The following is a 17,458-nucleotide window of genomic DNA, read 5'->3' on the forward strand; positions in this document are numbered from 1 at the left end:
GACTGCTAAAATATATTGCTAGGCAATGAAGTCAGGTGAACACCCACCAAAGAGTCGGTGGTCTATTTTTCTCCGTAGATTGGTTAAACTCATATCCTATCAAACAATGCCTACTGGCAAACCAAAGGGATTTAAATAGATTAAATAATAATTTTAGACTTCATCAACAGTTCTAAGCCAACCTTATTCCAAGTAAATTCTGTTTATTTCAGTGGAGCTTACTTCTAAGTAAATATGGTTTGGACTTAGATGATATTTATGTATATACTGCTTTGCCACTAAACACAGTTTTCAAATGCATTTAAAATATTTCTTATAGCACAACCTTATACATGTCTACTGATAAGAAAGTCTCATAGAGTTCAATGGGACATATTCCCTCTTACTTGAGAGTAAGCCCCACTGAACTCAACGAGACTTACTTAAATTTCTTAACATCAACACAAAATACAATATAAGCAAATCATTAAACGGGAAAAATTATTCACTGTTAAATGGACATCCATTTTATTACATCTTGGTATACAAGATGTAATAAAAGTGTTGATGCTAAACCAATATTGGGTTGGACCCAGACTTACACTTAGCAAAGACCCATTGAAAAATCAATGAGACTTAAGTCCTGTTAATTTCAATGGGTCATTCTATTTTATTTATTTATGCAGAAGATTTATAAGCTGCATTTTGGGATGAACCCTCCCAAGGCAGTGTACAACAAAATTCGCTGTCTGGATCCAACCCAATAAGTTATTGTTAGATTAATTATTTTTATTAATTTTTTCCACTTAGATTTTGTATAATCATTATTTTACTAAATAATTTCATTTGGGATTTGAAAGATATGGGTTCCATGATTGCTTGCACAACAGAACCTCTCCTCCCCTTCCCCTGGACTCCCTATACACCCTCATAATCCATTCAAGGGTTCCCCAGACTCTTTGGAGCAGATTTGGGGTGAGGACAGGGGACTGCAGAGGGAGGGGAAAACTGTTCCACCGGCACTGTCTGTTCTGCTGGCAGCCGGACACCACTGGATACCATCCTATACGTATAAATGAAAACATTTTTTTAAAATGTACTGAAGCAAAACAGAAGCAGAATTGTTCTTAAAGACTAACCAAATACACAGAAATTCTAGTTAAGACATGGATATAATTCCTGAGTACACAAGCATCTGTTTAAAGCACCTGAATGGCAAAGCTGAAGGGAGAATCACTTAAGTTGATTGTGAATGGGATTTAATTTGAAGTGAACAGGATTTCAGTCGAAACTAACTTAAATTCCATTCATTTCAATGGGTCTACTCTATGCAGGACCAACACTGGATACTACCCAATGTTTCCTAATAACAACTGAGTTAAAATTAGGAATATCACTAGCCAACAAACAGACTGTATTAAATATTAGAAGCATCATCATACTGTACCTCATACCACTGCTGTCCACTTGTGTGCTGAAGCAGCACACACAGTGGGTCTGACTTGGACCCAACATCTTTATCCAGGAGATTGCTACAAGAGATGGTGAGTGCCACCTTTGTTACACACTGCGCCGCCATCTGCTACACTGGATGAGAAGAAACCAACCCACAGACGTTAATTGTTTAGGTGGGAAAGAACATAGATTCTAAGTCACAATCTAACACAGATTTAAGCACGTTAAGTCAAAATAGATTGTGGCCCAACAGTCCTCTCATTAATCATAAAAGTGGTATAGAATGAATATGGCAATTTATGTTTGAAATTCTAAATGCTATCTGCAATCTATGAGATCTACCACTCTCATTTACGGACTTAGGTCTTTCTAGTGAGTAGAGAATTTATCTTGGTAGGAAAAAACTATCTCGCAAAACATATTAAGCCTTCTCAAAATAGTGGAAGTACCCAACAAAGCAGAATAATGTGCCTTTCTATCTTACACCTATCAACCATTTTTAAGGTGCTACTAACATACATTCATATAGTTAACTCAAGAGCACTGCCGCCACTCTTAAGGGTTTCTGCAGTCTGGAAAGCAGGCAAGACTTTTCTCCACTGAGAAATTGGGGCGCCCAATATTCTGAGCAGAGGAAGCTCCCCACTTCTCCGAGACATACAAAAATAGATGACCCCAGTTTAATGGAAGATAAAACTATCTAGTGCCATGGGAGCAGAAGAGAAGAGCTTCACTCAAAATCATGGTTTATTTGTTAACTGGACAACTTATATAACCTTGATGAAATAAAAGATGGTACTGGACATGCTGCTAGTGTACTAAGCACGGTTGTAAAAATATGAATGAGGTGATAAATTAAGCCACATATCATGTGCGCATGGGGTGTTATTTTACAACAAAAATTCATAGCAATTTGCAAGGAGGAAACTGAAGCATAAATAGTGAACAGCCTTTTAATTTTTCCTATTGGCTACAAAGCTCTGGATTCACTTTTTTAAAGATGACCAGCTCTAGCCACTGACTGAGCTGCTTTGGTGTCATGGAATGCTCATGAATAGCTAAGGAGTTAAAACTGCCAGCAAAAGGGGTGTGTATATATATGCACCCACCCAATCCAACAGAGCATACGCAAAACAACTGACGATGTGCATGAGGAACTCCTTTTATAAAAGCTAAAACCCCAATCAGTTTGTTTGGTGAGGAAGGAAAGTAGAGAAAATGAAGCCAGACCTCACTCCCAAACTGCAAAAAGCTGAGATTTGAGAAACGTTCTGAACACAAACTCCTAGCTACTGGGTAAGAGCAATTATGCACATGGCACCTAGCTGCACACATAACTTCCAATCCAGCTGGAAATCCCTTAGCTGGATTGGAAGCTATCTTGGGTAAGTATATGACTTCCAGTGAAGATAAAATGAGTTTTCTTAAAGGAAGCCTGTAACAGAATTGAACTGAATATCCCAATTCCCCAAACAACACCTTAATCCCTTGCCTGTTCTATTTCTCCAGAGATTATTTACCATGCACATAAACAGCATTCACTGTGGCCACACAGCTCAAATATTTACAAAATAAATTTGCAGTGTTAACTTGCCTAACAGGTTGAAGTATCAGCTGTACCCATGAGCATATATATACCTGCCAACTGAAAATAACACTTCATGCATATGTTGAACTGGGCTCTAGTTTATGCAGGCTTATCCCACAACAAAGCAACCCTATGCATGTCTACTCAGATGTAAAATTTCTGGAAATTTTGAAGCCATGGGAAAAAACTGTTTTCCTGTTTATTCAGAAAAATGGAAATTTTGGGAAAAACAGAAAAATAACCAATACTTAGTTTTTTAGCACTCTTTATAGATCTAAAGTTACTTAGGGAGCAATCCTATCTGGCTAAACAGTTGCCTCCAAGCCCGGGGGTGAACGCCTATCCAGTGCAGGGCAGGAGTGGTGAGGAGCAGATCTCCTCCTCACTGCCCGCACCCGGCTTTCGTGGCTAGATAGCCGATTTCAGCTGTCTAGCCATGGGACCTCGGAGTGTGGGAAGCAGCAGCCAGATAACACATAAGATGTGTCGTACCAGCATTTCTGACTTCCCCGCCCCAGCACACCCCAGGAACACCCTGCTTTTGCTGCTGCACGCTCTTCTGAGTGCAGAGCATGGGACCGTTCCACACTGCCTACGAGGTGGCACAGGAGGGGTGGAGGTTGGTTCTCAAGGAACCGACCTTGGAGCATGGGCTCCGAGGTCGGTTCCCAGAAACCGACCTATCCGATGACCATCTAGCCACTGGCTAGTGGTCAGAGGATTGTGCCCTTAGTTGCTTTAGGACAGCCTTCCCCAACCTGGTTCCCTCCAAATATTTTGGACTACATCTCCTATCAGCCTCAAGCAGGATGGCCAATAGTCAGGAATGCTGGCCACTGTAATCCAAGACATCTGTAGGCCACCAGGTTGAGGAGGCCTGCTTTAGGAATGTAAAGCAGCCTTTATGTTCTATAATATTATAGAACAGAATTTTATATTATAACTTGGTTTGCTCGTAAAATTATCATTATATTTGAAAACTTTAAAAAATGAACTCAGTAAATTTGTAAGTAGAGTCTGAACAAACTATACTTTTAAAATTTAATATACCAAGCATGATAATTTTATGAGCAAACCAAGTTATACATAACGTAGTTTAGGTTCCTAGTTTATGAACAGGGAGAACTTCAGCAAGTACTCCCTGAAACATCTAAATTATCCTAGAAGCCAGAAGAAGCAAGAAGAACTGGGGGCAGAGCAAGACAAGTCCAGAAACACAGGACTCTGTAGAGCAAAACCCAAACTGTCAAGCATGTACATTGCCTTCCATATTATGATATGGTGACTCTACTCACATGCTGGGAAACTAAACATGATGGAGTACCCAAAAACGTCTATCAATAAAAGATACATTGGATCATTTTAATAAGGAATGGAAGAAATAACTATGCTAAGAATCTTAGAGAGGATTTAAAAAAATTTCCCCATGGCTTCATTATTTCCAGACATTTTAGTCTTTCTATAAAACTCTTCTTATTACATAGTTTTTAGAAATCATTTTATTTATTTATTTTATTGCATTTATATCCCACCTTTTTGCTGTTCAATTTTTCAGAAAAAAACAAAAAAAAAGTCCTTGGGAAAAAAACCTGTCTTTTTTCAGGAATTGTTCCAGGTTTTTTCCAGGCCTTCATATCTCTACTCAGAAGTATATCCCACCAACTTCAATGGGACATATTCCCAGGTAACCGTGTACAGAATTGCAGCCTAAATCCATTAGCCACATGGGCTAAACGTTGAAGGCTATATGCCCTCCAAATACTAGGTAATGCTATCCAGTTTGGCTTGTATTTACTTTTTACATAGTACATCACCTAAAAATAGTCTCCAGCTTTGTTAATATAAAAAATTCCTAGTTTCTCTTTACTTCTACTTTCCACCTACCAAGGAACCTGTGTGTTTCATCTAAGGACAGAAATAGATGTGATTAACAACTGGTTTTTACATTCTCAAAAATGGGGAAATCATTATAGTTTCTTTATCTGTGAAGCCTAATCTACTCAAGTCTGCTATCCACTCCTATATTATGTGTGTGAACGAATGCTGCAGGAACCATTATTTAATATCCAGCCATATCCCCACCTCCACCCCTGCATTGTTTAATATCCAGCCTGATGAAGAGTTCTTGAGAACTTGAAAGCTTGCTACCTATTTTGTGACAGTTGGGCTGGTTCTAGTGAACGTCGTCTAATTATGGATTTTGGACTAACTTTACAGATGCACAAAGTAAGTTAAACACCTCATTGTTATTTTGATAATAGGAACGCTGCAGAAGAGCAATGCAATAAACCACACTTCTGAGTGTAGGCCAGAAGGCTCTCTCTGAAGTGAAAGCAATAGTCTTGTGGCACCTTAAAGACTAACAACGTCTAAATACTATGGCATAAGGTATTGTGCACAATATTCAATTTCCTCAGGTTCATGAAGTGTTATCCTGAGTTCCAAGTGTATATAAACACACAAGTGGAGGTGGAGGAACTGTAAACAGTCTGTATTTTCAGGGATTCTCAGACTTTATAACAGACCACACTACACCACGTTTTCAAGCTCTTTTAGACATGACTGAAGACTAAATTAAAAGTGAGACAAACTTCTATCAACTCCTATGATGAACTGGGCTCCAGTCCATGGCACAATAAATGTATTACTCCTTGGAGGTGAGGAACAGATTTCAGGGATTACACCTGATAGACAGAGTGCCTGAGGAACTATGGACGGAGGTCCGTAACATTGTTCAGGAGGCAGCAACTCAATCCATCCCAAAGAAAAAGAAATGCAAGAAAGCCAAGTGGCTGTCTGATGAGGCTTTACAAGTAGCTCACGAAAGAAGGGAAGCGAAAAGCAAGGGAGAAAGGGGAAGATATATCCAACTGAATGCAGAGTTCCAGAGAATAGCAAGGAGAGACAAGAAGGCCTTCTTAAATGAACAATGCAAAGAAATCGAGGAAAACAACAGAATGGGAAAGACAAGAGATCTCTTCAAGAAAATCGGAGATCTCAAGGGAACGTTTTGTGCAAAGACGGGCATGATAAAGGACAAAGAAGGCAGGGACCTAACAGAAGCAGATGAGATTAAGAAGAGGTGGCAAGAATACACAGAAGAACTATACAGGAAAGATCTTAATGTCCCCGATAGCCATGATAGTGCGGTCACTGAACTTGAGCTGGACATCCTTGAGAGTGAAGTCAAGTGGGCCTTAGGAAGCATTAGTAACAACAAAGCTAGCGGAGATGACAGTATTCCAGCTCAGCTATTTAAAATCCTAAAAGATGATGCTGTTAAAGTGCTGCAGTCAATATGCCAACAAATTTGGAACACTCAACAGTGGCCGCAAGACTGGAAAAGGTCAGTTTACATTCCAATTCCAAAGAAGGGCAACGCCAAAGAGTGTTCAAACTACCGCACAATTGCACTTATTTCACATGCCAGCAAGGTGATGCTCAAAATCCTACAAGCAAGGCTTCAGCAGTATGCGAATTGAGAACTACCGGAAGTACAAGCTGGGTTTCGAAGACGCAGAGGAACTAGAGATCAAATCGCCAACATTCGCTGCATCATGGAGAAAGCAAGAGAATTCCAGAAAAACGTCTATTTCTGCTTCATTGACTATGCTAAAGCCTTTGATTGTGTGGATCACAACAAACTGTGGCAAATTCTTAAAGTGATGGGAGTACCAGACCACCTTACCTGTCTCCTGAGAAACCTGTACGAGGGTCAAGAAGCAACAGTAAGAACCAGACATGGAACAACTGAGTGGTTCAAAATTGGGAAAGGAGTATGACAAGGCTGCATATTGTCACCCTTCTTATTTAACTTATATGCAGAGTACATCATGAGAAATGCCGGGTTGGATGAATCAGAGATTGGAATTAAGATTGCTGGGAGAATTATCAACAACCTCCAATATGCAGACGATACCACCCTAATGGCAGAAAGCGAAGAGGATCTCAAGAGCCTCTTGTTGAGGGTGAAAGAGGAGAGTGCAAAAGCTGGTTTGAAACTCAACATTACAAAAACTAAGATCATGGCATCTGGCCCTATCACTTCCTGGCATATAGAAGGGGAAGAAATGCAAGCAGTGACAGATTTTACTTTCTTGGGCTCCAAGATCACCGCAGACGGTGACTGTAGCCATGAAATTAAAAGACGCTTGCTCCTTGGGAGGAAAGCTATGGCAAACCTAGACAGCATAGTAAGAAGCAGAGACATCACCTTGCCAACAAAGGTCCGTCTAATCAAAGCTATGGTTTTCCCAGTAGTAATGTATGGCTGTGAGAGCTGGACTATAAGGAAGGCTGAGCGCCGAAGAATTGATGCTTTCGAACTGTGGTGCTGGAGAAGACTCTTACGAGTCCCCTGGACTGCAAGGAGGTCAAATCAGTCAATCCTAAAGGAAATCAACCTGAGTGCTCATTGGAAGGACAGATACTGAAGCTGAAGCTCAAATATTGTGGCCACCTAATGCGAAGAGAAAACTCCCTGGAAAAGACCCTGATGCTGGGAAAGACTGAAGGCAAAAGGAGAAGGGGACGGCAGAGGATGAGATGGCTAGATAGCATTACCGATGCAATGAATATGAACTTGAGCACGCTCCGGGAGAGAGCGCAGGACAGGAAGGCCTGGCGTGCTATGGTCCATGGGGTCACGAAGAGTCGGACATGACTGAACGACTGAACAACAACAAAGGTGCCACAAGACTCTTTGTTGTTTGCCAACTCATCAGCAAAATGTCAATATGCCCACTTTGTTAGAGCAAGCTTCAAGTTAATCATGAGCCTTAAACAAAGTTGGTAAAAATAGCGCGACTTATGCTGAAGCTTGGAAAATATCCAAAATGTTCATTGAAGGCAAACCTGATATGGCTTATAATATTTTCTTTTCACAACAATGTGAAAGAGAAATAATAGAAAATGGCATTTTATATCAAATATGACCTTCAGTTAAAGTTAACTTTGAGGGATTTTTGGAAGTTTTAGGTTGGGAGCTTGTTACCCCAGATCTCTTTTCCTATATACCGAAGAAATTTAAATCACTTGCATTGCTTCTGCTAACTGTCCTATAATTTTGATTTTAGGAAAGCTGGTGATAAGGCAAATCAGGTTTGTAAGATCCTATATGCGTTTGTATTTTTATAGACCCACTCAAAAATTATCAGATGGACCTGGACACCAGTTGATTCCAGATTCTGATGGCATCCCGATTTAGCAGTCCTGTCATTCCACTACTATTTCATAATTAGTCACAACATGAACAGATGAACTCCCATGCAGATTCTGATCAAAAGCCCTCTGAGTCCAGCTAGGCCCAGAAATGCTCAGAAACAGGGCCTGATGGAGACAGTTTGCAGGCTTCCCCAAACACTTCTACCACAACCTCTATACAAGTCATGCTTCCCTACATCATTTATCACGTTCATGAAGGGCAGGCGATTAGACAGATTCAACATGGAGAATAAGGCTGGATTCAGATATACCATGAAACCATAGCTTGTTTTAATATCTGAACCTGAGTCTGCCCATAAATCACACTTTATTTAAAACCGAACGACGAATACCTGAAACGACTGTTTGAAACCAGTTTGTGCTTACAGTGGTTTGCTGTTAAGTCTGAATTCACAGACAAACCACATGGCTCTGTGTCAAGAGACAGCTACACCATGGAAACAATCTAGTTACTATGTGTCAAAAGGCTGAGGCACCAGGAATATAGGAGTGAACGTATGAAGCCAAGCGCTGTGCAGATAGGAGACAAAAACAGATGTAGCTCCAAACCATGGTTTGTCTTATGTATTTATTTTATTGTATTAAAAATGTATCCTGTCCTTCCATATTTAATGCCAAAGGCAGCTAACTAATCACAAAGTTTAATTAAAAATTATAAATCAATAGCCAGCTAAAACTTAAAACTGTAAGTTAACAGAACAATATTGCAGGGCAGAGAAATAATCAACAGAGCAGGCTAAACACCTACAAGAACAGGAAAGTCCTCGGCAGAAGGCCAATACCAAGGAAATTAGATCAGCCTCTCTAGGCAGGGAATTCCAGATCCTGGGCATAGCTACTGAGAAAACCTTCATGGTAGGTCTGAAAGCTCAAGCGATAGTGTGGTTTTTAACTATGGTTAGTACAAACCATGATTTTGCAACCAGTTGTTGGAGCTCAACAGTGGGAAAAGGCTCTTGCTTGTGGGCTTCCCAACAGAACCTGGCTGTGGGGAAAAGATACAGAACTAGATGGATCTTTGGACTGAACCAGCAGGGCACTTATGTTCTTCACCTACAAACACTGCCACATATGATGACGTCCATTTCACCTCACGCACATGCTCTGGGAATCAATTATTGGCTACCATGGTTCCCTGGCTTCCTAGGGAACATACTCACCACATACACACAGCGAAACACATGTTTGTGACAAGTAGACAAAAACATGACACAAGAGGAAAAGGGAACAAGGAAGAAAGAAAAAAATGTGTTTGCTGCAGCCACACAGGTGCTATACAAGGATTTCCACAGCAGACATGTAAAGTGTGAAGGGCAAACACACATCCCTAAAGATTTAAGAAGCCATAACTCCTTGATTCAGCCCACTGTGTGTTTTAGGACACATGTCTGTCTTTCACATTTGACATGTTTACTGTGGGGAAAAACTGGTGCAATGGCAGCACAGCAGAGGCAAACAATGCCTGCTAGACAAAGCAATTTGTATGCTGATCTAATGAAGTGCTCTCTGCCTAGAAAACATGCAATGCCTGAAGCTGGCATCACATCCCATAGCCTCCAGTTTCTCATACTCTCATTAGTGCGTAAGAGCCACACCCACTACACAACCAGCTTCCCTCCTCAACCAAAGTTTAGTCCACAACATATGCTATCAGTTCCCACTGAATTTGACAAAGTTTGCAAGCTCTTAGCTGCAACTCTCAGATTTGGGGTTTCCTTCAAGAAATATAGCGCTCAAAGCAAAGCCCCCTTCCCCAGACACACTCCACAAACACTCTCTAACCAAGATGCAACTGATTTATATATACAAAGAAGTAAAGGATATTCCTTGGGCTTCTTGACAAAACCAAAACAAAATGTGAACATCAACATGTTTAGAGAAACTGAGATGCCAGCTCATTTTAACTGGGAGATCACCTTGGATATACAAGTGAATAGAATGTACTTAAATAAAACCAAAAACTGTGTTAGGTTTTCAGTGAAATGCAAATTTAAGTCAGCTGAGATTTTAGTTGATTTTAAATTCTGGAAACTTTCTAAGATTTAGGATGGGCTGTACTGTCCAAGGGAGGAGTTTCCAGCATATCGGTTCAGGGCACGATCTGGGGTTTCTTCGCCCTTTTTTCCTAGATGTCTGTTCCCACCTGTCGCCCTCCCCACACCTCACCCATCCAGCCAGAGTCCCTACAAGCAACGGAGCACAGGCTACCTGTATTACTGCCCCGCCCCGCACTTCTTACACGCTCATTTACTTCCCCCTCCGCTGCTTCATCTGCTCTGTCACCTGCGGCGTGTGCTAGGCGCTGCACAGACCTCCAGAGAGCACGACCCCTCCCTAAGCAGCGGTCCCTCTTCCCAGGCAGGGCCTCACCCAGTTCCCCCTCCACGAAGCGATGCAAGTTGATGACGACGCCGACGCCAGGCCCCTCAGGTACTTAATCGGGGGGGCGCTTCCTACGTACGTCCCGCCCTTCCTTCTCCCCCTCACAGATTGTGTAACCAAAGCAACGGCTCCCGCATGCGAGGCAAGCTGCCGGCCTTGCGCATGCGCGCTGTTTTGTCTTCTTCCACAGCTTGCCTTCTTCCTTTTTAAAAAAAATCTCCACACAAAGCTACAGGTCACGTGACGGGGCTCCTCCACCCCGGCCCGAGTGCGGGAACGCTAACGTTGCCCCGTGACGTCATCGGCGACGGTCTCTCGCGCGCGGGAAATCCGAGAGGGTTGTTTGGGCAAATCGCGCTGGGTGGAGCGGGCGCCACGAGGCGGGGAACCAAAGTGACGCGGGGTGTGTACAACCCCGACTTTTCTAGGATGTGACACCAGACGCCCCCTAGAGATGAGAGGATTTTTGTGGTGGCCTTGAGCGGTGACTACTTCCGGCGTGGACCGAACAGGAAAAGGTTTGTGTCATGGCGGCGGGTGCTACCGCTGTAGCCGCGGTGGTGCGACGTTTGTGCCGGGGCGCCCCTTTGGCGGGGACGCGGCCCTTCTGCGAGGCTCCGAGAGTGAGACTCGGCTGGCGGCGCCGAGCTATTTCGGGGCGAGGAGGCGGGGGAAGCGAGGTGTAGTTGCGCTCGGACGTGCATCCCTGTTAGCCTTTCCCATGTTTTCTTCCAGTGTGTCTTGAGTTTGTTCCAGGGCGGGCGGCGACAGCGCTGGCCCCGCGTTCGGTGGACGCGGTGTGGAAAACTTATTGTTGTTGTTCAGTCGTTCAGTCGTGTCCGCCTCTTCGTGACCCCATGGACCATAGCACGCCAGGCCTTCCTGCCCTGCGCTCTCTCCCGGAGCGTGCTCAAGTTCATATTCATTGCATCCGTGATGCTATCTAGCCATCTCATCCTCTGCCGTCCCCTTCTCCTTTTGCCTTCCGTCTTTCCCAGCATCAGGGTCTTTTCCAGGGAGTTTTCTCTTCGCAGTGGAAAACCTGGCCCTACGGCTCCTTCTCTGTTCTCCCACCCCCCATCCCCATCACTACTGTGCAGTGCAATCCTAGGCATGGTTACTCTGGAGACATCCTCAGGTTTAGAATGCCTCAGGCTGCGAGGCTAAGCACTGTTCCCACCGTGTTCAGTGATACATAAGTAAGCTTGTATAAGTTTGCAGCTTGAGGCATTCCACTTTAAAAGTAGTTCTGTTCTAGTGCGCTCCTAAGCATGTTAGAAGTAAGTTTCCACGGAGTCCAGTGCCACTTACTCCCTAATAAGCTGACTAACAATCCAGTTCTGTGTGTATTTATTTAAAAGGCGTCCTACTGAAGCAAATGAGGTTTGCGACTATGCAAGTGCTTATGGAGATTGCCGCCTGAACTCTGGCTCAAATTAAGCCCTTTGTTGAGAAGGCTGTAAGGCTCAAGTTTTATTGATCTAGTGGAAAAAAATAATAAAACGCAAACAGTAAGCTCATCATCTGATAATAATGCATATTTAAATATTTTTCTTTACGCTGGCGTACTATGTTTCCCCAAAGAAGGGTTGTATAGTCTGAAATGCATTGTAATGTTATAGTTTTTGTAGATCAGCAAGCATTCTGTGCAGCTCAGAAATGTCTTCACATGAGGTTTTGGTGGTTTCAATTCCTGTTTTCCCCCCGTTAAGTTAGTAAATACATATGGACTGTTCCTTAGGAATTAAGAGGTTTTTGTTTGAGTTCTGCATTCTATGTGAAGGAATTGCCACTGATGGGGAAACCACACAAATATGTTATATTGGATAATGATGGAGTTATGATCCTGCACGTACACAGTGTAGGCTATATTCAGGATCTTTATTCTCTTTGCAACAGTACAGCTTGTTAACTTTTCAGTTGAGGGTGAGCTCTTAATAGTGGTCTAGTTAAATATATTTGTGTGTGTGAAGATTCCATATATTCCAGCATTTTTGAGGCTTTGCCTCTTTTTTTGTTCACAAATATGTTTTTGCTATGTCTCTTTTGGAGTTGATAACAAAACAGCACTTTTCTGTTCCTTCAGTATATGTGGAAACTGTCTTAAGCCAGGAGTGGGCAATCTTTTTACTGCTGATGGCCATATTCCCTCTGTGGAAATCTGTTGGGGGCCGTACTCTGGGCAGGGCCAGAATGGTCAGGTCCAGAGTGAGCAGTGGGTGAGGCCAGATCCCCATTCATATATACCAGGGATGTCAAATCTCTTTCAGCCCCAAGGCGGAATTCAGTCTCGGAGAAGTTCTCGGGGGTCCACTTTCCAGTGGTGGGCTGGGTTGAAGGAAAAAAGGGTGGGACAAAAATAGCACCATATTTTAGCTTAAAGCTCTTACTGCCAGTAACTAAGCTTTAGCAGAGGCATTTCAAGCTCTTAGAATTAAAAGAAAACTGCAAAAGCTGGGAAACAACCAAACTATATGCAGTCGAAGGAAGGGGGATAGGGCCAGGGGAAGGGGCATGGCCCTTTAGGGAACTCTAGAGGGTCAGTTTTGACTACCGTACAGGCCACATTTGGCCTGTGGGCCTGAGCTTCAGCACCCCTGATATATATCCACACAAATTCCTTCTCTTGGTCACACCCACAATACAGCCTCGGACACCCTTTTAAACTGTTGGATCTGTACTTTCAAAGGACTGTTCCTCCTTAAGTGGGGAGTAGGCCGCCCCTGCCCAGGCAGGGACGCCTTTTGAAAGTGTGTTGTGTCAGACTAAGCCCAACTGAACTTAGTTTTACAATAATGAAGATATGTTTAAGTGAGCTGGAATTGTTTTCCTAGAGTATATGATAATTTGTCTTTAAATTAAATTTGTCTTGATAAAGCTTTATGGTCAGACTTGATAATAGTTACACCAAGACTAAAGTCCTTTATTTGGCAGCAACTTGTATGGAAATCTGTGAGAAATACAGATATGGCTGTTAATGTTATTACCGAGGGCTGGTTAATGATAAAATTGAAAATAAACACCAGCTTGTATGTCATACAAACCTCCTCAAGTTCTGCTGAGTAGGGCTCAGATAAAAACAATTAATACTCATCCCTAGTAATTTAAATATATCCTCAAATTTCTGCAGATCCTGGCTCCCAAAATCTGAAATGTCAATTTCTAGCAGAGCTGGAAACAATTTGCACTGCATTCTAGAGCAGCGCCAAGCACTCTTTATCCTAATGCTGGTACCACAACATTCAGCTTATGAAATAGAACCCTGTCTTTGTTCTCTAATAAGACATAATCATGTCTGTAGCTTTAAAAAGGTTTGTTTGTTTTGACATTCAAGCTAAGCAAACCTGACTTTCTGGATGTGTGTTGACATATCCTTTTGAATTGCAGATACTGGTTTAATATGAGGAGAAAAGTAGATTACATTTATTGGAAACCTTGTTGTTGTGACAGAGGGTAGTACATTTACTGTCAGATGGATTTCTTTTATTTAAATGATTCACTAATGATAGAAATTTTAATACCACTTCAACCTTTTGGATGATTGCCCCGTGCATGTACATACACCAAAATGGATGCCTGTACCTATTTCAAATGTGATATACGTTATGTACAGTCAGTGACTGTTCAGTCTTAATGAGTAATATTGAAGTGGTCCTTAATATCCAAGTGAATGAGGTATTGTTGCAATGAGTTGTATCCCACAACAAAACCCAGTAAAAGAAATTGAATTTCATGCTTTATGGTATAAAGCTAAATTAGTTTAATAAATCCCTGATTCTGTCCCTAAAGCCATACGGTAGCTTCAATTTTTTGTCCAGGAGGAAGTTCTTATTTAATTTGAACTGCAACACACATCCAGTTCAACAGTTCATATGGTGATAATAGTGTGCGGTGTGGTGCTAAATAATGGATTTTATAAAATAATGTCTTGGCTCCCTGTACTTTTCACAAAATGTCCATTATCCCAAAATGTTTTTTTTCCCTGAAGTCAAATAGCACCATACTTTATGACAGAAATATAAATATTTGTTTTCTATATTCCGGTGAGAATCTGGTATAGGTTGTTATTTTTGTGTTTTAAGCCCTTGCTTTTTTCACTTACAATGTATTCTGCTTAATGAAGCCGTTGTTCTTAAGACTGATTTTTCACATACTGAGAGTTTGTAGTGTCAATAGTTTAACAAATACTATATTCTAAGTATTAAATTCTGGAGCCATATGCTGGTATCGAAAGAGCCACTTATTGTGTAAGCCCTGTGCATGTCTTCTCAGAAGTAGATTACACTGAGTTCAGTGGGAGTTACTTCTAAGTAAATGTGTTTACCCTTAGACTCATGAAAGAGGCTTGTGCTAGCCCAAAGGAATTTTTGAAGTTAATAAAATGTTGAACAACCGACTTCCTTTTCCCTGTCACAACCTGCTTTCGAAATTCTCCTGAGTTACAAAAGGAATATTGGGCGGCTTATGTTAAACTTTGCCACTGCATTGGCTGTGTCCTGTGCAGTATATAAACAAAGTTAGCCAATGAATTTCTATCAGATCACCCCACAAACCCCAGACCTTCTCACAGGTCACTGTTTCAGGAGACCTGCAAATGACATCCACTCATCTTCCTAGGTATCAACTGTGCAAATGAACTGTCTCTCCATATGGTATTGTGGGTGTCCAAATGAGCACCCACCTCCCCAAATGTATCCCCAAATGTAAGCTGTGCAAACGAACTCTGTCCCTGCACAGAATTCCCAATTATCTGTTCTTTGCAACTACCAACCTTCCTTAGAATATCTAAACAGATCTGAATTTAACATCCAGTGTCCTAACAGCCTGCCACAGACTCCCATCCCACTCGGTGCTTTCTGTCTCCACCTGTGGCCAGTCTTTTAATAAAGACGCATATATTTTTCCAGGATTGTGGAGGCACTGAAGCCACCATGGCATTCTCCAGCTAGACCTTTCCCTCCCTGCCACAGGGTCATCTACCACCAACTATCCTGTGGGAAGGATTCTAGGAGAGTGAGGGAGACAGACGAGGATAACACCAGCTGCCTGCTCCTGTTCCAGCTAGACTGCACCATCTCTCCCACAGGATCATACCACCAGCTGCTGTATGGGAAGGTCCTGATGACTTTTATGAGTTAATACTGTTCGCTGTGATTTTATCAAAATATATTAATACATTAATATTAATGTTACTGAGAAGTTACCTTTGATTTTATCAAAATATATTAATACATTAATATTAATGTTACTGAGAAGTTGCCTTTGAAGGCTTTGTAACCTGAAAAGCAGGATACAAATAACTATAATACATAAATACTAAAACTTTTCTAGTGAACAAGTGGAAGAATATGGGTTAACAGTGGGTTGTTTCCAGTGTTAGTCCAACTTAAATCACATTCATTTCAATGGATCTACTCTAAATAGGACTACAATCCACTAACTTGGGTCCTTTGGATATAAAAGTGGGTGAGCAGGTTGTGGCACTGCAAAGTATACAGTTGCCCCTATTAAATGGTTGGTCTAGCTTGATAAGAGCAAATATGTGCTTTAAACATGTATCTCTCAATTATATAAAAGTGCCCATGGTACCTCAGTGTAAGCAAGTGTAAAGTGATGTACGTTGAGGCAAAAAATCCCAACTCATGAATACACTGATGGGATCTGAGCTAGCAGTGACTGACCAAGAAAGAGATCTTGGAGTTGTGGTGGACAGCTTAATGACAGCTTAGCTCAATGTTAGGCATAATTAAGAAAGGAATAAAAAAACTGCTAGTATCATACTGCCTTACACAAATCTATTGTGTGACCACACTTGGAATACTGTGTACAGTTCAGGTCACAGCACTTCAAAAAGGGTATTGTAGAGTTGGAATAGGTGCATAGAAGGGGAACTAAAATGATCAAGGGGGTGGAGCAACTCCCTTATGAGGAAAGGTTCCAACTTTTGAGACTGTTTAGCTTAGAAAAAAGGCAAGTAAGGGGAAACATGATAGAGGTGTACAAAATTATGCATGGTGTGGAGAAATTGGATAGGGTGAGGTTTATCTCCTTTACTATTGGTGGGAGATTCAGGACAGATGAAATGAAGTAGCATTTCACAGAGCACGTAGTTAAACTATGGAATTCACTTTCACAAGATGTAGTGATTGGGTGGCTTTAAAGGGTGATTAGACAAATTCATAGATAAGGCTATCAATGGCTGCTAGTCTCAATGGCTATATGCTACTTCCAGTATATGTCTATGTGTACCAGTTGCTAGGGAACACAACTGGGAGGGTGTTCTCGCGCTCATGTCCTACTTGTGGGTTTCCCATAGGCAGCTGGTTGGCCATTGGGTGAACAGAATGCTGGACTGGATGGACCATTGGTCTGATCCATCATGGCTCTTCTTATGTTCTTAATCCCCCCTCCTTTAAAATGCTGTTGTAGAAGTAAGCAGCTTTGCTGAAGAAGGAGAAATGAACAAGGAAGAGTTGGGGGGGGGGGGAGACGATTGCCAGGCAGGGTGAGGAGGGAGGGAGGGATCTTTAAGTTTCATAGCCATGAGAGTGGTTTCATTTTTGAACCACCCTTCCCTTGCATATCTCTAACCAGGTGGGCAGCAAGAGTAGAGTGATGCAATAAACTAGGATGCTGAGTTTGTATGTAACAATGTAAACTGTGATTCACAACCCAAACTCAAACACATACATACTATGGTTAGTGAGCCTGGTTGGGTTCATATCTACACGCAAACCATAGTTTATTGTTATACCCGAAGTAAGCCCCAAACTGCAATTCTGTGTAAACGTCCCACTGGAAGTTTCTTCTGAGTAAATATGCAGGGGATTG

The 17,458-nt window shown here is 41.9% G+C and overlaps 2 protein-coding genes across 11 annotated transcripts in view; one reads left to right on the plus strand and one right to left on the minus strand.

Annotated features, from left to right (window-relative positions):
• CPNE3 (copine 3) overlaps window positions 1-11,077 on the minus strand; it is a 43,703-nt gene extending 32,626 nt beyond the window's left edge. The window contains exons 1-2 of one of the 3 annotated variants that reach the window (XM_084849192.1): window positions 10,529-10,619; window positions 1,427-1,566 (exon numbers count right to left, since the gene is read on the minus strand). In XM_084849192.1, the coding sequence (XP_084705318.1) occupies window positions 1,427-1,558 (132 nt within the window). In that variant the 5' untranslated portion in view covers window positions 1,559-1,566; window positions 10,529-10,619. Of the gene's footprint in view, window positions 1-1,426; window positions 1,567-10,528 lie in introns of all 3 variants that reach the window. The other 2 variants (XM_084849191.1, XM_084849193.1) reach the window with 2 other exon arrangements.
• Window positions 11,078-11,133: 56 nt separating this feature from the next.
• RMDN1 (regulator of microtubule dynamics 1) overlaps window positions 11,134-17,458 on the plus strand; it is a 47,612-nt gene continuing 41,287 nt past the window's right edge. For 6 of the 8 annotated variants that reach the window (XR_014790074.1, XR_014790075.1, XM_084849196.1 and 3 more), the window contains exon 1: window positions 11,134-11,307. Coding sequence is in view for 6 of the 8 variants with exons in the window: in XM_084849196.1 (XP_084705322.1) it covers window positions 11,155-11,307 (153 nt within the window). In the remaining 2 variants the exon portion in view is untranslated. Of the gene's footprint in view, window positions 11,310-15,597; window positions 15,743-17,458 lie in introns of all 8 variants that reach the window. The other 2 variants (XM_084849194.1, XM_084849195.1) reach the window with 1 other exon arrangement.

This window comes from Heloderma suspectum, chromosome 4, assembly GCF_057233095.1.
Source record: "Heloderma suspectum isolate Gila_16-S chromosome 4, 16-S_ref, whole genome shotgun sequence".
In the NCBI taxonomy this organism is placed as follows: Eukaryota; Metazoa; Chordata; class Lepidosauria; order Squamata; family Helodermatidae; genus Heloderma; species Heloderma suspectum.